Below are 22,255 nucleotides of genomic sequence, written 5' to 3' on the forward strand. Positions count from 1 at the left end.
TGATGCAGTGACCGTCTTTGTTCGATGACGAGCCAAAAGCCGATTTAAAGCTTTCGTGACTGCAGGGATTCATCTTCTTGGTTCTTTCGGTAATGTCACGTAGAAGGGAAATAATAAAATAATAAAAATAAAACATAATAAAATACAATTCTCACGACGTTTCGGCCACAACGCAAGCAGCCGTCCTCAGACAGACCTGTTCTTCACCTGAGGACGGCTGCTTGCGTTGTGGCCGAAACGTCGTGAAAATTATTTTATTATGTTTTATTTTTATTATTTCCCTTCTACATGACTTTACCGAAAGAACCAAGAAGATGAGCCAAAAGCCGCTGCGTGCGATCCCAATTCAGTCCTTTGCAATGAAATTCTTCGAATTTGGCAAATTTGGACCATGACGCCGGCACAAAATGCCCTTTCCATTTAGAATGACCTCGGGGGATCTCCGACGTCCGCTGTGAAGCAGACGGCACGTCGCGTTTCACAGTCAATAATAACCAGGGCGGCCTGCCGGACTCGAACCGCGAACCTTGGACAACAAGCGGGCGAACGGCACTTCCGTTTGGACCACGTCACCCCACAACGTGTCCCCTTTGTGCCCCAGCACCAGCAGGCGGGCCTGCTATCCGAGGAGGCCACGACGGTCAAAACACTTCGCATACCAACCGGGGGGGCCGCGCGGCCACCCCAATGCTCGCGTTCGGTCGAGCAGAGAGGGCTACCTCATATTCTAAGGTTTTCGGTAAAGTCACGTAGGTTAAAAATTTAAATTTAAAATGAATAAAAGTAAAATAAAAATAAAATAAAAATAAAAATCACGACGTTTCGGAGGCAACATAAGCTTCCGTCTTCAGGTGGAACCGTCACAGCACGATTGCTGTATCAAGTACCGTCGTGATTTTTATTTTTATTTTATTTTTATTTTACTTTTATTAATTTTAATTTTTTACCTACGTGACTTTACCGAAAACCTTAGAATATGAATCCTTGCAGTCACGAAAGCTTCAAATCTAGAAGCACTACCTCACTTCGCCGGGTGCGCAGAGAGGGCCCTGCTACGTGGAGCTGCACGAGACTGGAAGAGCTGTGAAGCCCGAGGGCAGTGGGCAATTTTTTTTGTTGTCTCGAGTCTCTGGCAGAGTTGTCCAGCGGGTTTATCGGCCGCGTGGTGTGTGTGGGGAGCGGTAGCGCAGTGGTTTAGCGCTACGCTGCGCTACGAAACCCGGAGTTCGATTCCCGCTCACAGCCGACGCCAGTGACGATTATCGGAACCGGTCCTGGGCCACCCCTAGGTCTACTCAGCCTCATACGAGTACCTGGTGCAGTGTGTAAACGTCTCCACGAGGGAGACAAAGGTGGCAGGACACGGTGCTGGCCACCCTCCCCATTGTGTGCCGTGCCAGTCTTCATAGGTGTTCGCTAACAGCACTTGCCCCAACAGTCTGTTAAGGTTATACAAGGATCTTTGGTGTGTGGGAGATCACGGTTCGCATTGACAAAGAGTTGAATATTTAATTATTATTATTACACACTGATTATATACGTCGAGCCAACAGACTCGCCGTGTGGGGTTTTTGCGGTCGTGTTGTATGGCTCGCCAATGGGCTTTCATGTCGCGTCGCGTGTTTGTTATGTCACAAAGCCCAACCCGTGGAAAATTTATCGGGTCCGCCTCTGTTTCACTCTACGTGGCTGGGAGCTTTTTCCAGCAGCTGAAATTTAGAATTCAGTTCCTCGAGAAGCTATCTTTGAGTAGATTTTTTTGAGTGCTGCTCCATCGTACGCTGCGGGTTTCCCTGGTCGCTGTGGTTTCCTTCCACATGCGAGACACCCGCCACGTGGCATCGGTCCAACTTCCCTACGCAGGGCCCTGCTGAAAACGTGCTACCGCGTGTGTTTTTCGCCGATGTGCTGCGTAGCTCCCCGATGTGTTTCCGCCTAGTAGTGAGCTCAGTTCAGTTCCTGAAGAGGGCCCAAACACGTGGAGCAAAACGTCGGGCATCGCGCGGGAAAACACGCGACACGACACTCGAGCGTCGGCGCGTTGGCACGCGTCGTGTCTCCGCCGCAGGGTAGACACGTGACCTCACCTGGCACCAAAAATGTCTTTCTTAGCCAAGTCGACTCCAGACACCACCTTCACTCGCAGGATCCTTGACTCGTTCTGCGAGCGCAAACGAAAAGACAACGGCAGAAAATGATGAGACACAGCGAGGTGCACGGCGCACGACCTGGCAGAAGTGTGGGGTGGTCCTCGATTAAATGTGCGATAGATAATCCATGAAGCTGGCTGGATAAGGAACCCAGACGTCAATTTTAAACGTTTGTTGCCGTTCCAAAAATCGATTGCTCATCCCCCTGCAATGCACCGGCTTACGAGAGAAGACGACCCACAGACGTCTGGGATGCGTAGGCATTGTCTTGAGAATGGGCAGCTTTGGAGGGTGTATTTGAGTGAAGTTTTGCTGAGTTCACTGACAAGTTGTATGTATGTACTATGTTGAACTTCTTTCACACCGTTCGCAGACAACCGTGCTAATCGGAGGGGCGCGGATCATTTTTTAAAACAAGTTGGGGGGAAAAATCACGCTTTGCTCGTGGATGATGTAAAGATTTAGCGGTACGGAAACTGTCAGCACAATAAAAAAAAATGCGCGTGTTTTCAAATAGCTCTATTTACTCCGGTTATTTCTCCCAAGTTTTGGACAACCCCTTTGGTAAATTTTTGCCGGCTTTCAAATCGGGTGAGTTCCCAATAGCAACTCTACTCTCGACTAGAGTTTGGCACAGGGCACCTCCCCCAGTTACAGATGAACGGACAGAGCCAGTGCACAATAAGCTCTTTCCACCAGAACTTGAAAGCGTGACCTAATATCCGCACGTGGGATATCAAGCTTTAGTTCCAGTGAAGCCCCATCAATTCGCAGTGGTCGGTAAAACGGGCGATGGCAGTCCATACCGCCAGATTCCACCACAGTGTTGAATTTTGTGCCGCGCGCACACACATACTGGTACGGTACGAAACCACTGCAGTGCGCCAGCTGATACAACACTTAAGCACAAAATTAAATGTCCGCAGTACATTAGAAGGTGCTCGATGATACGTTTAGCGGGCACACTCCTGGCGTTCCTCCTGTGATACACGCTCGCCGGGGTGGCGCATCTATGGCGTGTAGCGATCCATCGATTCGTTGATCGAAACGGAGTGTTGTTTTCCTCGCAACGCAGAAGCTATAGGGTCCGACGATATTCCTATCATCCATGGCCCTATTCTGCCTATTTGAAAATTTCCGCAATAAAGCCCTGGCTCCACGTCCAACGTTTTCCCCTTTCTCTCTTTGATAGATTTATTTTTCCTTCTGCAAAGATTTCGAATATTTACGGTTTCCGAATTTTTTTTATAACAATTTCTGAGGCATTTCTTATTACATTTGAGAATTTTTTTTATCCACTTTGAAGCAGGTTCTTAATTTCACCCCCACCCCTCCCCCTTTTAAAATATAAACTCATAAAATCAGGGTTATTAAAATTTGTGACCTGGAAATTCTCACAGCATCTTCACCATAATGAGACACATTTTTTATTTTTCGAGGTGCAGAAGCCATGTTTTTATCTTTCCCATCGGCAATTGTTGGAGCGGAGAGGTGGCTGGGTGGCTGGGGGACAATTTCCACATCAGAGGGCACTGAGCCGGCACTGGCTGAGATCTCGGGATCGAAGTCTGGTTTCAGCCGCCCGTGATTAAGCTGGGTTCTCAAGTGTGACGAATTGATGATCTCATTTCCCCCCAGTCACCAGTCTTCTTCTCATTGTTGTTGTTGTTGTCGAACGGCTGATGTAGATGTGGAGCAACCACGACAATCTCACATTCAGGTGGCGTTATGAGCAGCGAAGTGGAATCGCCGTGATGTCTCCTTCGTATTTGTGGATCGGGCGTTAAATCGTTATAGGTCTGTTCTGGATGACCATAGTCGTACACTGGAATTATCCATCTGTGCATCAGGTATCCGCATCTGCCATGGTTTGTGCAGATGCGGTTTAGGATGGACCAGTAGTTGAACTCCAAAAAAATAATATTAAAGTTTCTTATTCATTCATTTGGAATGTTATTTCTCCGAGAATTAAAACGTTCAGTTTAACAAGTGCAACAAATACTCGATGTGTGTCCAACCCGCGGACGAGAAAATCCATTGTTCTGCACTTCTACGCTTCCATGCCTATCGCCGCCTTCACCGGCCCACACTTCCCAGCGTGAAGTATCGTCACTTTTTAAATTAGCGAATTGTGTATAAAGCTCATACAGTCCACAGCATAGCATATCTGACCACTGCATATCCGTCCTGACCAAATAATCACCTACACCCAAAGCAGTACTTGTGCGTGGTGTGGCTGTCAATTTCTCTAGACGTTCACACAGCTGACCTTTTCACGTATCCGCCTACAGCTCAGTTCCCTGCGAGTCGGACGTGCGACGTTGTCATTCATGCTGGGAGGGGGGATTCAAACAGTCGCTAGGTCTGGAGAAAATCTGAGTACAGCGATGTACAGGCAATCACAAGCCACTAATTCCCAACCCAAGTCAGAATTTTGGCACAAGCTCTCCGACTCACAACTTCGACGCCGATCTGGGGTTGAATCGGCCCATCATCCCCTCTGGGGTCAATAAAACGAGGAGCACCTTGTGACAAGCAAATAGCGTTCACGCTGCGAGAGAGAGAGATGGCGAGCGAGACGAGCTTGAATTTTCACCACTCGCTAACAGAAACCAGGGACTGACTGCCAGCTCGGTTGAGCGGCGGGGAGGACAGTTTCTCCCCTTCGTAACATTGTCTTCATACGTAGGTAGAAAAAATAATAGATCACGACGTTTCGATCGCCGCACAAGCAATAAAGCCCTGAAGCCCTGAAGACGGTTGCTTGTGCGGCGATCGAAACGTCGTGTTCTATTATTATTTTATTCTACCCACGTGACTTTACCGAAAGAACTAAAGAGTATGAATTCCTGCAGTCACGAAAGCTTCAAATCAAGATTGCACACTGCCTTCCTTCAATGAAACGGCGATGAGCCAAAAAAAAAAGTGGATCGGGAAGATCTTCCCGTGCATCACGCCCGCTGGCAGGAGGAGCCGCTCCACCAAAAGAACTCCCCCCCCCCCCCACGATCGGAGAACGCACGCGCATCACATCGCCATCGGTGAGCGCTGCTCGCAGCGACCGACAGAGCCCCACGTAGCTGCCAAGACGCATCACCATCTCATCATGCTCACAGCCTCCGCCCGCCAGCCCAGCCCACGTGCTCCCCCCCCCCTCCAAACACCGCCCCCCCCCCCCAGCGACTACCCCAACCCCCCCCCCGTCCCCCATTCTGCGATGCACTCAAGAAATTAAGTGCCCAACGGAGCCAATGCAGTGTGCTAATGGACCTGGTGGGGGAGGGGGGGGGGCTGTCAGCTGTGTGAAGCTCGTCATCTTGTTGGGTGCGGTGGGGCGGTTGATCAGCAATTGCGTGTACGTTGATCACGTACGGACGCACGCATGTTGGACTTCTTTTGCACCGTACGTAGCCAACCGTGCTAATCGGAGGTGCGGAATGGTTTCAGGAGTGAGGAATGCCGGCAATGCTGCGGGCGAACGATCGAAGCAGGCAGTGGCGTTACGATGTGACCCATGGTTTGACACAGACTGACGTGGGAGAGACCTACAGATTTACATAGACACCAATAGACTCGCAAAGAGAGAGACCGACTCATAGACTCGCATTGACACCCGTAGACTCACATAGTCACAGACTCGCAGACACCCATAGACGCCCATAGACTCGCATAGACACCAATAGACTCACATAGTCACAGACACCCATAGACGCCCATAGACTCGCATAGAGAGACCGACCCACAGACTCGCATAGACACCCAGAGACTTAAATAGACACTTCTTCTTTCGTACTGTGGGGAGTTCCTCGGCATTGTTGTGCAAAGTTCTTGTTGAGGTTGGCGTGTGAGTGAGCGAGCGAGCGAGCCAGTGGACGGCTTTGGGAGTAGCCTTGTGGTGGATGTCTGAAACTCCACCAGGTGGTGGGTCGACGCGCGTGCCTTGCGATCGACGCACGAACCCGCGAAACGTGAACACCAGCAGACGCCGCGGTGAACGGGAATGCTCAGCCCCTAAATGACCTCCGTCACGTACGTAAAGTGGTCCAGCGATTAATTATACAAACGGTATTGCCAATTACGCATCGGAAAGGCGGCTGAAAAAAAGCACTCGGCCTTCCCTCCTGCTCAGGGCTCATTTTATTTTACGGAAAAGGCCATCTGAGCAGAAAAGGTCACTCGAGTGGATTTAATTATGGGGAGGGGGGAGATAGGGAGGGACGCAGCACAGGAGGGGGTGAGGGTAGCGTGGAGAATCACCATAACTCTGTAGGGGGGGGTCAAGCAGAGTTGAGGGGGGAGGGCGGTCGTAGTTTGCCACGTGCGTGCGGCAGCAACACGGCCCCCCCTCTCCCCAGCACCACCGCGGGATACCGGCGGAACTGTGCGGTTCGCGTGAACCCGGCACTAGGCCTCGGCAAGGTAAGGTAAATTAAATGAATGAATAAAGCGCTCTACCTAGCATTTACCGTTATAAACCTTTTTCATGTCGTAGTACCCCAGCAATTACCCTGCAATCGGGTAATTTGTATGGGGTAAGGGTAAAAGGTAGGGTAAAAGGTAGACTCGTTGCTTTTTACCTTTTACCTTTCCTGCTAAAGGGTAAAAGGTAAGGGTAGAGTGATTGTATTGTGGTAAGGTAAAGGGTAGGGTAAAGGTAGGCTCGTTGTTTTTAACTTTTACCTTACCTTGCCGAGGCCTACCCCCGGCACCGTGATGTCGTCGTGGCCCTGGGGGGGTGGGGGGGGGCTCAAAGGGGAATGACAGAACATTCTTGCAGGGGTCACGGAGCAGAGCAAGCCCCCTTTTAATAAAAACAACAGAAATAATAATAAAATAACGCCATGCGTTTGCTGTTCGCGCCGTTCTCACAGCGCAGGGCTATCACCGTACGTAGCCAACCGATTAGCAGGGGTGGCTACGTACGGCGTGAAAGAAGTTCAACATTCGTACGTACGTGTTTCACGGGCGAGTGCAGTCTTAACGGGAGGAGGTGATGTTTGTCACGTGAGTTTTACCCGATGAAAATAACACGCCACATTATTTCGACCGCGACGCTGGCAGACGTGGCGTAATCTTCTTCGAGTGACGTCGCGGGGATCTTTAACGTCCACCCCCCCCCCCCCCCCCTGAAACGGACGCGCGTCATATTCACGGTTGATTTCACCCCGCGGTATTGACCAGGGCGGCCTGGCGGATTCCGACCGCGAAGCTCTGCAACAAGCGTGGCACGTCACCGCCCACGCGCGGAATGTCGTTTGAGATCAAAACCGCGTGGCTGGCGGCGCGGTCGAACCGGCAGTCGGACGAGACGCAGGGAGAGACGAGGGTGGATCTTTGGCCGTGTCACGGTGCGTCCGATTCATCTTCTCATTCCTGGCATTTGTGTGGAGCGCGACTTCCACTCACTCCTGTCCTGGGCCATTGCCCCTACACCCACTCCAGAGTCCTTCAAAGACAAAGATCCCCCATGAAGAATGTAACAGACTGTTGGAGCAAGTGCTGTTAGCAAGCACCTATGAAGGCCGTCACGCCACATGACGGGGGGGGGGTGGCCAGCACTACCCCGGCCGCCTTTGTCTCCCCTGGGGCTATGTTTACACATCGCACCAGGTGCTTATTTTAAGGCTTAGTCGACCTAGGGCAGGGCCGGTACCGGTTCAGATAATCTGTCGCTGTTGGTGGCCATGAACGGGAATCGAATTTGTGTTGTCAGGTTCGTAGCACAGCGCGCTGACCGCTACACTGCCACTCTCCACACTCCTTCCCCAATGGCGGAGCCAGGATTTTCAGGTAGGGGGGGAGGAAACGCCTCCAGCAATGAAAAATGATAGAAGAGTTGTTAGTAAGTAAGGACTTGTCCCTTGCTTTTTATTCGACGCGTGTGCGGCGATGCCGAAGCCATCGATCGAGGGTCGAATTCGAACCGCGTGTGATCGGCATCGCGCTCGCTGAAGGTGTTTGCCTTCAGGGAAGTCGTGTACTGTATACGCAACTGCGCACAATTCTGAGTCACTTATAACTGCTTTGCCGTTACTTATTGCCAATTATGGACTCAGACTATTGTCTTATCATCTCATAGAGTCCCTGGCACGTAATAATATGCTACACAGTGGCAGTGGGGGTCGCAAAATGCCGATTTATTACTAATAAACCCCAATGATACGATCAAAATTAGGGATTACGATTGGATCATTGGGGGGGCACGTGCCACCCCCCACTGGCTCTGCCAGTGTCCTTCCCACCGCCCGAAGCACCTGACAACTCCTGGCCACCCGAGTAAACTTTCTTTCAGCTTTTCTGAGACGGCTAACACGATGTGTCCATTCGTCGATTTAAATTGATCCTTGCACGCATGGAACGGTGCATCAAAGTGCGACTCGCACAACATGCTCGTGCACCTGTAGGCTAATACAACCGAGCAGACAAACAGCGTAGGCAGAACATGCGAGACCAACAGACACGCGAGAGACGGTACAATCGAGACGGGAGAGTGCAGACGAGACAGACAGAACGACACGAGGCAGTACAAAGGAAGGCGGCACAAACAAAAACTGACAACAGCACAAACGAGATCAAGTACAAAATCGAGACGCACGGCGATGGGCAATGCACACGATCCCAACGGTGCAAACAAGGCAGTAAGTTCTAGATTTGAAGCTTTCGTGACTGCAAGGATTCATATTCTTAGGTTTTTACGGTAAAGTCACGTAGGTAAAAAAATAAAATTAATAAAAGAAAAATCACGACGTTTCGGAGGCAACACAAGCTTCCGTCTTCAGGTGGAACCGTCACAGCACGATTGCTGTATCAAGTAAATGAGAAATTCCAAGAGATACTACCCCGTATATATATACGGGGTAGTATCTCTTGGAATTTCAAGCGTGCTATGACGGTTCCACCTGAAGACGGAAGCTTGTGTTGCCTCCGAAACTTCGTGATTTGAATTTTATTTTATTTTACTTCTATTAATTGAAATTTAACATTTTTACCTACGTGACTTTACCGAAAAAACCTAAGGCAGTAAGTACTTCACGGGGCAAAGCGTAGAATCGATTGGCGAATTAATTTGCGACTGCCGGAACTCCGAGCGCCGCGACTCCCCGCCACGGCGGCACGCAAAGGGGCCCGCGGGAATGAAAGTCATCGCGGTGATCCGCACAGAGCGACGCTCTCGAAGCGGTTCCCATTACCGCACCGATCGATGGGCTTTGCGACGAGCCCACCTTCTGTCCGGCACCGTGGAGGAAAACGTTGCCCGCGCGGTCCGGGCAGCGCGCAAGGCGGAGCGAGATCGTTCGTGAGAAGCGCCGGGCGCGTGGAAATCGATACGGCCGCTTCGCCTCCACGCTGCCTATTACCGCCATAACGGAGTGAGGTAAATTATTCAAGCTCCGGTATCACCCCCCGTCGCGCGTTATTAATTCATGATTTTTTTTGTTATTAATAAAATATACCTGCACAATACATAACCCATCACATGGCCGCCCGCCCGCCAAGCCCCATCGATGAAAGCGGCTCTTGCCCAGGCCACGCTCCGCTCGCTCGCCGGCTCAAACCATAACCCGTGCCCCCCTCAGCCCCAATCCTATTCCCTAATCCTAAACCTCCCCAACCCTAAATCCTTACCCCCTAACCCCGAAAGGCAATGCCTACCCCCGCGCGACACACGGACAAAATCAATCGCACGCAGCTCTGGCCAATGCGCCCTGGAGCCTGCACTTCGGAATCGGAATCGAAATCTGTATTTGTATTTGACACTGGAGGAATCCGATAATACATAAAGCTCTTTTTTCACATATGTCCAGGACTTGCCCAGGTGCTGGGTTATGGAGAGCAAGAGAGCTGGGTGTGGTGGGGGGCGGAAAGCAGACTATGGGCCCCCCAATTTCTTTCCTTTCCCCAGGGCCCATGCCAACCACATGCCACCACTGTCAACCAGCGTCACAGCTGCTGCAGCTGCAGCTGCTGCTGCTGCTGCTGGTGGTGGTGTGCGCTCAATAGATCATTCAACCGTGGGGCTGCTGCGTTCATTCCGAGGGTATTTTCGAACTTGGCCACTTCCCTCGATGGCGCCCGGCTCGACGTATTGTGGTGTGCGGTGTGGGCGACTGAGGATGGAGCCGCTCCGATAAATAACTTCAGCTCAGATCCATCGTGGTCGGTCCCTTGACACGACAGGCCCTGGCCGCACGCACAGGGTGTCCGTTACCCATCGAGTGGGACAGAGAACTCTAAATTCTTCAGTCCCTGGGCTTTCGATCTGCCGCAAAGCTTATGGGCAGCCGTAAACCGCATCGGAACGAACCACGCCACGTGCGGGTACTTGATGCACAAATAGAACATTTAAATTAATGCGGTGTGCGATTACGGTCACCACCCAGCACAGAACCACGGAACGCGTAACGACTGGATGCCCTATTCACAAATACGAAGGAGAAGGCTTCGTCACAGCGATGATGCGCCACTCCGTTCTCTGTCCCACTAGATGGTTAACGGACACGCGCACTCGCTCAGACACGCTTGGCATGTTGGCAGGGCCCCTCCTGGGCGCCACGGTGGCGAGATGTTAACTACCTCGCCTGGTACGCAGGAGGTTGTAGGTTCGATCCCGACCCTGATGCACGTCTGTTCTTCCCGTGGTCACGTGGGTTTTCTCCGGGTCTTTCGGTTTATTTCCCCCCCCCCACCCCCCACATTTATAAACGCGCGTTTAGGTTATTTGACCGCTATACATTTCCACGTGATTAGCCAATTCGTTGAGCTGTCATTCGTGGCCAGGTCGCTTCTGAAAAAGAGCTGTACAGCTCAGTGGGCCTTACCTGGTGAAATAAAAATTGTCAAAAAAAATGTGTCCGCTACTCCTGATGCAATCATCTGGCTCAACCACGTCAGTGTCAATATACAGTTGTTGCTCTCCATCAACATTGGCAGTACAAAGAAGACGAAGAATAAGGAATACGATAGAATGCTGCAGTTTAAACCGGGTTAATTCAAATCTGTATATAATGGCAAAAAGCCACCGCACCAAAATAACACACAAGCGCATCGAGGACCCACAATGCACTTCTCTGACAGGAACCGCTGGTGGGCACAGCACAGAACAGCTCTGTATGTGTGTATGTAGAACTTCTTTGGCACCGTACGTATCCAACCGTGCTAATCGAAGGTGCGGGGGAAGAACAACAAAAAGCTCTAACGAGAGTAACATTGCGAATTCGCTTTCTATGCGTCTCACGCCTAAATCGGGCGTTGTTAAACCATCACTGGTAAACCGGTAACCGTTTTCATAAAATGATGACCGGTTCTGAAAAATCAGGAAATGGTTTTCAGTTTCCAGTGCAATTGAGTAACAGATGCACCGATTGGCGCTGTATATGAAGGCCCACTTCGCTACAGAGCACTTTTTCAGTAGCGACGTGGCCACAAATGATAGCTCAACGAATGGTTCATCACGTGGAAATTTATAGCAGCCAAATACGCAATATGAGAGAGTACAAACAGCACGGTGGGGTAAGTCACCACACGGTCAATTCACCCTCGCATCTCAATTAAAAGTTCGCACTAACGTGCTTACGTCATCATACGTAAGCACGTTTCAGTCAACAAAATTATTTGTCGCCACCTAGTGGAATCTTTAATAAAAGAAACTGAGTGGATTGTAATAATAGTGAGTATAGAAACAAACAAGATGTATTGTAAGAGTCACTTTATTTTTCATTAATATTAAAGAAGTGAAGTTGCCTTTACATGCTTAAGCTGTTAATTTATCCATTGCATGGGTGGACCTTATCCTTATCAATCATCCAGACATTTGCCCCCTCTGAGAGATTTTGCAGGAGCCGCCACTGCCTCGTACTGCTCCACTCTGGAATTCCCTCCATTCGTCTCTCTGTCCATGGTCTCGTGACGTTGTCCAATTCACGCAACGTACAAACCCGTCTTCTACCACTTTGATGATGGTGGTGTTTTTTTTGTTCCTGGTCCCTTGTCATTTCGGGGTCTTTGGGCCTGTGCTGAGTGACTGTGATTTTTTTTTTAACCCAATATATCCAACACTACCGAGTGTAATTTAGCTTCATTTTAAATAAATTACGAGTATGTTAATTGGCGGGCTGGTTAGATATCACTGGCCACCAGGGTTGCCACCTGCTCTGGTCTTTCCCAGAATAGTTCTATATGTTGAGGCGACTGCTGATGTCCTGGGGAAACTGTAGTCTTCCCAAAGTCCCAGTTTTCCCAGCTGCATACTATTACACATGCAGTTCTCCCCACCTTCAGTTCTGCTCCTGCGAGATATTATTATTATTTCCGTCATATGTCCAAGTTTTTTTGCAGCTCAGAGGTGGCAACTACGAGTGAGCAACTCCACACCCCATGCCTTGAATATTTACACCTACAGCCCCTTTAACCAATCCACTGTTGGCACGTCCTGTTGTTTGTCTTTGCCACTGATCCGTTTCGGCAGATTCACAGCACAGTTCGGTTAACCACCGCGCACCGTCGCTTGACCACATCTCTACCGGCACGGCACTCTCACCGTGGACGCAGGTCGGCAACAACCGTGCCACCCTGCGCCACCCAGCATCGAATGCCGCATTACGCTCCAAACCGTCGAGTTGACCCCGACAGTGCAAGTCGTTGTTGTTGATGGTGGTCGTGGCGGTGGCGAGCGGTGGTGTGGCGTTTAGCGCTACGCACCCGGCGACCCGAGTTCGATTCCCACTCACGGCCAACACTGTTGACGATTATCTGAACCGGCCCTGGGCATCCCCTAGGTCGACTCAAATGAGTACCTGGTGCAGTGTGTAAACCTCGCCGCCGGGGAGACAAAGGCGGCCGGGCGTGGTGTTGGCCACCCACCCCCTCGTGTGGCGTGCCGGCCTTCATAAGTGCTACTCACTTACAGCACTTGCCCCAACAGTCTGTTCAGGATATTCGGGAGATCTTTGTCTTTTGGCTATAAGTTTACTTTCTGTAACCAGGTGAGACTCACGATGGGTCATATGCAAGAGTGGCCTAGCTCACCAAAAAGACAAACGTAAAAACATATAAATAAATAATAATCAGCAATGAAGCGATTAGCAATCGGAACAAATAAATAAATAACCCCGCTGGATCTCACGAGGAGCAGAAAACAGTGCAAAGATAAATCATGTTAAATCGGAGCTAAATATGACATTCCCTGAAGCGCAAATCAGCTGGGTCAGATTACCTCCGGATTAACCACGGCGCAAACGGCAAAACAATCAGCCCCAGAAACATGAAACAGATAAGGGTTGACGACCCTGGTACTAATGTGTAAAACAAGGCCGTAGCCATGGAGTCAACATTGGGGGGGACCAAATCTTCCAGGGGGTCTGCAGGTCCCCCCCCCCCCCCAATAAAAAAAAAATCTAAATTTGAAAACGAATTTCCTGCCATTTCCTGCCTAACACGTGTTGGACTTTTAATACAATTTTTACAATAATGTCTAATAGTGTATTGCTGTTTTTTTCTTTTTTACCTTTTCTTGTTTCATTGTATGTAATGGCAGAGATTAGGGATTCATAAAGTACAACCATAACCACACTCATATAAACAGAAATCTATGCATTGTTAAATGAAGACAAGTCCAGATATTGTGGCCAAGGTTTAGCAAATTGTTGTTTTTATTTACATAGAATCGCAATTATTATTTTTTAAAATATTTTATAGTAATATATTGGGGGGGACATTTTGAGCTTATTTGAATATTGAGGGGGGGGGATGTCCCCCCCCCCCCCCAATATATATTATAATTACAGCCTTTGTGTAAAGAACATGGACATTGGTCAAAAGCAAAAGTGGTGGTGGTGGTAGTGGCAGTGGGTCACGTGGTAGCAGTGCAGCGGTCTTCATGCCACCCTCCCGCGTGTCGCGACCACCGCTGCCGCGTGTGCCGCCGCATTCATTACCGCTAATGACCTCTCACGGTGTGAGCTAGAGGGGCTCCAGCGCGCGCGTGTGTTCGGTCACCCCCCCCCACCCCGATTTCCATGGCCCAGTTAGGCATTACCGGTCGCTAACCATTAGCAGTTACCACGAGCTAAAGACAAAGACCACCAACCCCTCCACCCCCGTATCGCCTGGAACAGACTGTAAGGGGCAAGTCCTGTTAACGAGCACCTATGAAGGCCGGCACGGCACACGAGGATGAACACCCACGCCTCGCCGTCTTTGTCTCCCTCGTGGCGATGTTTACACGCAGCACCTCGATTGATTTAAGGCTGAGTCGCCTTAGGGGAGGCAGAGAACCGGTTAAAATATTTGCCACAACCACTCCCGTAATGCCAACCGCACGCACACACGGAACTGCAATAAATTGTAATCGTATCCAGCGTCTTCTTGGTTCTTTCGGTAAAGTCACGTAGAAGGGAAGTAATAAAATAATAATTTATTATTTTAGTATTTTCCTTCTACGTAAAAAAAAAATAATTTATTATTTTAGTACTTCCCTTCTACGTGACTTTACCGAAAGAACCAAGAAGATGAATCCCTGCAGTCACGAAAGCTTTAAATCGAAACGTATCCAGCGTGTTCGAGGGTTCACGTTTGGGGCCGTCCATAAATGACGTCATGCGATTTTGGACGCGTGAGGTCGCATAACACCGCATGGCACGACGTCGAACCATCACGCACACCTGCCAATGTCACGCGAAATCACGGATCATCGTCAGATTTGCACGAATTGTCACGTGCCACCATCATATGGCTCCATCGGAATCTTTAGAATGGGAATATTTATTTTTTGACTGGAGGAATCCGATGAGCTATGAAGCTTATTTTCAAAGATGTCCAGTCGTGCCAGGTTAAGCAAGTTACAGCAAGTTTTGTTTTGTTTTATTGTATTGTTGTCGTTGTAACGCGCTGACCAACACCCCTACTGGGCATCTGCGAATAACACCTTCTTATAATAATAATAGGGTTTCCCCTTTTTTTCTGGCAACAAAACAGCTGTGTTAAGATGTTAAAACACCAAACTGAAACCTTTTGCAAGGATTCATGTCTGCATCAACCACATATACTTGTGGTGAAAATACAAACAAAAAACATGCTCTGACAGTATGTGCATTTTCTTGGTTCTATCAGTAAAGTCACGTAGAAGGGAAGTAATAAAATAATAAAAATAAAACATAATAAAATTATATAATATAATAAAATAATATAATAACGTGACTTTACGTGACTTTACCGAAAGAACCAAGAAGATGAATCCCTGCAGTCACGAAAGCTTTAAATCGAAGTATGTGCATTGTCTTTTAAGCTGATTGGTCCACACCAGAGACAGCTTTCTTGAGAGCTATAGGGGACCGTCCATGAATGACGTCACGCGACTTTGGCCGATTTTTGACCCCCCCTCCCCCCCTCGTCACACGGCGTCACAAACAGTCAGACCCCTCTCAAATATGACGTCACAAAGCTCTGCCCCCCCCCCCCCCCAAAAAAAAACATATTTCCATTTTGAAAATAAAACATGCTTCAAATCACTTCAAACTATTGTCATTGTAGTGCGTATTTAATGTGGCGCTGCACTCTGATGTTGTAGGAGAAAACACGTATTAAAAAGGAGGCGTTGGAAAGCTTAAATTTAGCATAAATTCACTCGAAAATATTAAACATCTAACTAAAACTGCAGATGTTCAGAATATTATATTGAAATGCTCCTATAATTATAAAATATTAAAAGTAATTATAACTATAAAAAAATACTTGAAACTTTGTGGTAGAACGAAGAAAAATGGAGAGTACAATTATAACAATCACATATTCATTCCACATAAAGAAAAGCCCTGGTAGAATCATTAGAATCAAAATGTTTAATAACGATCATCCAAAAAATTTACAAAATGTATGCTTCTCCATTCTCACATGGAGAAGCAAAATGCTCCTTTATGGAATAACTATAAGGTGACCTTAGTAAATTTAAATAATCAAATAGTTAATCATAAAAATTCATCAAAATTAGTGTTATTATAACAATTATATTTAATTAACATTTATTTAAAGTTGCGAATTTTCATGTGACGTCACATTCCTCAAACCCACCTTCCCCCCCTCCTCACGTATCGTCACAAATGTCTGACCCCCCCCCCCCCTCGGTGCGTGACGTCATTTATGGACGGCCCCTAGTCTCAAACAGTGTTAGACCAGAGGACGCCAAAAGGCGAACAGCACAACTACAATGCCACTATCAGGACATTGAGAGCTCGGGGTGAGCAGCAACATCATGGGACCTCCTTTGCCAGTATCAAAATCTCCATATATATAAAAGGCAAAGTTGTGATTATGTGTGTCTGTTCAAAATGTTTAGCGTACTTCCCGACATGCAACAAACTTGAAATTGGCCATGTGGGTACTTTCCAGACTGTACACCATGCCAAAATTATAAAAATGCACTTAATATTTTTTTTGGGGGGGGGGGAGCTCAATAATGCATATAATTTTTTGCACGGCAAGTGAGCTGTGACTTCAAATCTGTCACGTGACCCGCGCATGTGGAAGCGTAACGCATTGTAGTGTAGCGGTTAGCGCGCTGCGCTACGAACCCTGCGACCGAGTTCGATTCCTGCTCACGGCCACCACCGGTGACGATTATTTGAACCGGTCCTGGGCCTCCCCTAGGTCGATTCAGCCTCAAACGAGTAAGTGGTGTGGGAACATCGCCACTGGGGGTGTGTTTAATCCAAGTCCCGGGCGAAGCCGGGTAGTACAGCGAGACTAAGAATAGGTTTCCCACTTTTTTCTGGCACTAAAAAGGGGAAAACCTATTCTTATATTGTGATACTGGCAAAGGAGGTCCCATGATGAAAGAGCTTGATGGCTCATCAGATTCCTCCTGCAATCTAAATATAGATTCTGATATAAAGACGCTGACATCACCGTGCTCATTTCATTATTACAACCATGAGCCTGTGGTTGAAATTCCACATTCATATGACGGGACCGAGTTCATCCATGTCCATTTAACAACCACTGCTCGACTTCCTGCAATACGGTACACATTTTATCCACCGTGGAGGACTCAAGGAACGAATATTGATGACCCCTTGACCGGGATTTGAACTCACGGCCCTCCTGGTTGTGGGTCAAGAGTGCCTGACCGCAGCTCACACGAAGCCTCTGCGTAGCCGACACAAAGGAGTGATCATTTATTTGCGGCCAAAAATAAGAATCGGAGCCAACTTTTCTTTTTCTAATTCGCTAACAACAACAACAAAAACCCCCTAAATATTTAAAGAGCCGCAATGCATGCGCGTGACGTCACAAAAGCAGTCCGCCTTGAAGAGCCCCAACGGAGCAGGTTTCCGACCCCTGGTCCGAGGCGACGAGTTTGGCAGAATTGTGCCCGTGTCACCGTGTGGCTGTGTGTACACAACAAGGCGACCCCTTTGTACACACAATGGGGCATGAGGCGGCGGCGGCTGGGTGGTGGCTGGGGCTCACCCTCGCAATACATTCGGTTCTCGCGTTACAAGCGGAACAACAAACTCCGTCGAACGCATCAGCGTAAGTGGCACGAGGTTACCGACGATGGCGATAGGCGACGTGCGGTGAACTCGTGGGTGATGCAGGCTCGCGTGCCATCGCGGGCAAACAGTTGCGTCACACAGGGCTTCTCGTCGGCCGGGTCGCGTTTGGGGTCATTCGACCCAGGACGTATCCCCGCGCTCGTCACAGTTCATCAAGTGAACCTCTCGCTGTGGCTGTGGCCACCGGCGTGCGAGTTGTCACATTGAGTGGGGTGGTGGGGTGGTGAATACAACGGAAAGGTCTTCACCAGCCTGCACTGAACAGCTTCATCCAATAAAATTGACAAATACTGTAACTGAACATCATGCTAATTTGACGCAAATACCATAGCAATACAGCACGTGCATGCTGTATACCACCCTTAACTACCACACACGTACCACAGAAATATACCTTCATACAAATACACTACACAAATATACCATAATATATACCACACAGATGATGTACGTGCGGTATGTGTATACATTCCTCCAATTTTTTTTTTATCACACATACCATACGTGAATATATACAAACATGCAATACAGATATGCCAAATATACCGCACATATATACCCTACGCGCAAACATAATACCCAATGTTGCCACACACACACACTGCACACACACACATACACCAAACAGCTCTACCCACCCATCCACACCCGACAGATACACCACTCGGATACACCCCACTGATAGACCACCCATCCACAGCTCTCACAGATACACACCACAAACACCACACACAATCACACACACACATACCACGACGCAATAACACATGCGACAATGATGATGATGATGATAAGAAAAATATATCATCTATCATAATTGCGGCTATTGCCTGACATGTCCAATAAGCATGATCGCCATAAATTACCTCTCATAGATGATGATGATGCGATAGCTCTGTGTGACGTTGTTGATATTTGTTCGTAGTGATTATGCAAAGTTGTATGATGATGATGATGCAAAGCTGCGTGATGATGATGATGATGGCTCAGCTTGATGATGATGTTGTTGTGACCGCTAAGCGTGGTGATGCTATTGTGACGGCTCATCGTGGTGGTTGGTGATGGTTGTGATGATGGTTCAATGAAATGATGATGATGGTGGTGGTATGACGCCTCGCTGTAACGAGGCAATGGTTCTGGGTGTGTCTCGCCGTGTTTACTAATGCTCTACGATAGCAATCGGAACGTTAAGAATTCGGCAACACGCTGGGACACATGCACACAGATCTACAAAGACAAAGACTTTGATCGCCCGCATAGCTTGACATAGAATGTTGGGGCAAGTGTTGTTAGCGAGCACCTATTACGGTCGGCACGGCACACGAGGGGGAGGGTGGTTCTGTGGCGAGCACCATGCTCGCCCCCCCCCCCCCATTGTTTCCAGAGTGGTGATGTTTACACATCACACCAATACTCGTACAAGGACGCGTCAGTTCAGATATTAATCCCTGATGCTAGCCGTGAGCGGGATTCTAACTCGGATTGTCGAGTTCAGAGCGCAGAGAGCTGAGCACTACATCCTTTTAAAAGCCCGTTGGGACAATTGCTGTTAGCGAGCACACGCATATATACAGAGACAGAGATCCCCCGTATAGCCTTAACAGACTGTAGGGGCAAGTGCTGTTAGCGAGCACCTATGAAGGCCGGAACGGTACACGAAGGGGGTGGGGTGGCCAGCACCACGCCCGACCGCCTTTGTCTCCCCAGTGGCGATGTTTACACACCGCTACAAGGTACTCATTTGAGGCTGAGTCGACCTAGGGGAGGCCCAGGACCGGTTCAGATAATCGTCACTGGGTGTTGGCCGTGAACGGGAATCGAACCTGGGTCGCCAGGTTCATAGCGCAGCGCGCTAACCACTGCACCACCGCTCCCCAACCACGCAGACACAGAGATATACGATGTCGCCAAAGACACACAGATGTACAGATGTACTACATGTGAACATAGACACGCATACATGCCAAAGCACAGGCATACACCGTACACAAATACAGGCATAAACAGACGCACACCTACACAATATACACACATAGACAGGTTCAAGATGCACGCATAAGCATCTAGAAGCACACAGACAACACCTGCCCAGACATCCGCACAGACACACACGTATACCATTCAAACAAATGCAGATGCACACACACAGACACAAATGCACAAACACAGATGCACACATCCGCACAGATGCGCACAGATGCACACACACACACAAAGACAACGACAAACATCCCCGTATAGCCAGACGGTTGTGGCAGGTGCTGTTGGCGAGCACCTATGAAGTCCGGCACGACACACGAGGAGGTGGGTGGCCAGCACCACGCCCGGCCTCCTTTGTCTCCCCAGTGTTGACGTTGACACTGCACCAAATACTCAATTTTAGGCTGAGTGGACCTAGGGGAGGCCCAGGACCGGTTCAGGTAATCGTGACTGTTGTTGATCGTGCGGGGAAATCGAACACGGGTCCACCGTGTACACGTAGCGCAGTGCGCTAACCACTGCACCACCGCTCCCCGCAAAATACAAAGACAGCCAGATGCGAGATGCACACCCGCAAAGATGCACACACACGGACATGCCACATCCATTCACGCACGCACACACATGGACGCACTCGCACAGACACACACACACAGATGCAGTGTACTGTTACGTGGATAATATTGTTGCATCCACCGACCATCCATGGATCCATAAATCGCCCATTCAAAATGCCAGCATTACTTACCCACGTGTATTCCCCGCCGTACCAATTATACAGCAATTCCCGCCACCAATATAGACAGGTGAGGTGACGGATTCTCACCTGCACAGGTGCATCGCGACCACCCGCAGCCTCTAAGCCCCTACCTCTAACCCCAGCAAGCAACGTTCCGTAACACGCACCTCGAAATCCTGCGGGCCGTACACCACATCGGGCAGGGCTGCCATACCGCCCGCCTGCCCTGCCTGCCCGGCCTGCCCGGCCCGGCGCGGCGTGGATGGAGAAAAGGGGGCAGGAGGGGCACGCGAGATGACACGGAGCAGATGCGAGCGCAATCACGAGGATTCCCAAGCGGGCAGATGGAGCCCATGCCTCTTGCCACGCCCACTGTGGGCTCACGGTGACGCCCACCGAGGAGGAAAGCTCCGCCCATCAAGAGCCGTGAACCATGCACTCCCACACCGCACCCACGAAATGCAACCCCAATTATTGCTATACTCATCTTCTTGGTTCTTTCGGTAAAGTCACGTAGAAGGGAAATAATAAAATAATAAAAATAAAACATAATAAAGGGAAGTAATAAAATAATAAAAATAAAACATTATTAAATTCTCACGACGTTTCGGCCACAACGCAAGCCGCCGTCCTCAGGTGAAGAACAGGTCTGAAGAACAGGTCTGTCTTCACCTGAGGACGGCTGCTTGTGTTGTGGCCGAAACGTCGTGAGAATTTTATAATGTTTTAATTTTACTATTTTATTATTTCCCTTCTACGTGACTTTACCGAAAGAACCAAGAAGATGAATCCCTGCAGTCACGAAAGCTTTAAATCGATATTTTTATACTCTTAGGTTTTTTCGGTAAAGTCACGCAGGTAAAAAATAAAATAAAAATTAATAGAAGTAATAATATAAATAAAATAATAAATCACGACGTTTCGGAGGCAACACAAGTCTCCGTCATCAGGTGGGACCGTCACATCTAAATTTACTGCATCATTACTGCACCTGATGACGGAGACTTGTGTTGCCTCCGAAACGTCGTTATTTATTATTTTATTTCTATTATTATTTCTATTATTTTTATTATCATTATTTTAACTACGTGACTTTACCGAAAAAAACTAAGAGTATGAATCCTTGCAGTCACGAAAGCTTCAAATCTAGGACCCAATTATTTTGGTGGTACTGCGTTGGGCAGTGGTGCACAAAAATATATAAGAAGACTTTCGGGCAATGTTCCTTTAATTAATGTAATTTTTTTCTGTTAGCAAGTGCTGTATAAGAAGATAAAATAAAACTAGTTTTAAGTTATCTGCCATAATGATAATGTGGTTTTCCCCTTTCTGGCAATAAAACAGGTGTGGTACGATGTTAAAACACCAAACTGAAACCTTTGCATGGAATCATGTCTGCATTAACCACAATACTTGTGGTAAACATGCAAAGAAACGAAACATTATCTGCCATAAATTCCCGTACCCGAATTGTAAGGGTTTCAGGAATTTAAAAATTAAAACGTGGAAGTATATGAGGTCCCAACGTTTTTTGCCAGCCCTTTTTAATCCTCTTGAAATGCTACTTAGGCCCAGGATATATCACTCAGTCCATTATGTTAATAAGTATTACGTTGACCTCACTGCAACATTATTTCCAAAAATGCCACGCGCCAGCAGGATTTTTTTTTTCTTTTAATGCAAATACGTTGATATTTCCTATTAATGCGCCAATTAAAATTATAACTGTTCATTCGGAAACATTTGTAAAAATTGTAAAGTACCATTTTTTATCACGCACTTTGTCTCTCTGGCCTCTCTCTATTTGCAGAAGACTCATTTCCTAAAACGTCGCCTGT

The 22,255-nt window shown here is 48.4% G+C and overlaps 1 protein-coding gene across 4 annotated transcripts in view; it reads right to left on the bottom strand.

Moving 5' to 3' along the window:
* The window catches only part of LOC144945865 (E3 ubiquitin-protein ligase NEDD4-like), a 133,101-nt gene extending 112,366 nt beyond the window's left edge, over nucleotides 1–20,735 (bottom strand). For all 4 annotated transcript variants that reach the window (XM_078874465.1, XM_078874464.1, XM_078874463.1 and 1 more), the window contains exons 1-2: nucleotides 20,585–20,735; nucleotides 2,088–2,161 (exon numbers count right to left, since the gene is read on the bottom strand). In XM_078874465.1, the coding sequence (XP_078730591.1) occupies nucleotides 2,088–2,161; nucleotides 20,585–20,629 (119 nt within the window). In that variant the 5' untranslated portion in view covers nucleotides 20,630–20,735. The remainder of the gene's footprint in view (nucleotides 1–2,087; nucleotides 2,162–20,584) is intronic.
* Nucleotides 20,736–22,255: the final 1,520 nt, after the last annotated feature.

This window comes from Lampetra fluviatilis, chromosome 39, assembly GCF_964198595.1.
Source record: "Lampetra fluviatilis chromosome 39, kcLamFluv1.1, whole genome shotgun sequence".
Taxonomy (NCBI): domain Eukaryota; kingdom Metazoa; phylum Chordata; class Hyperoartia; order Petromyzontiformes; family Petromyzontidae; genus Lampetra; species Lampetra fluviatilis.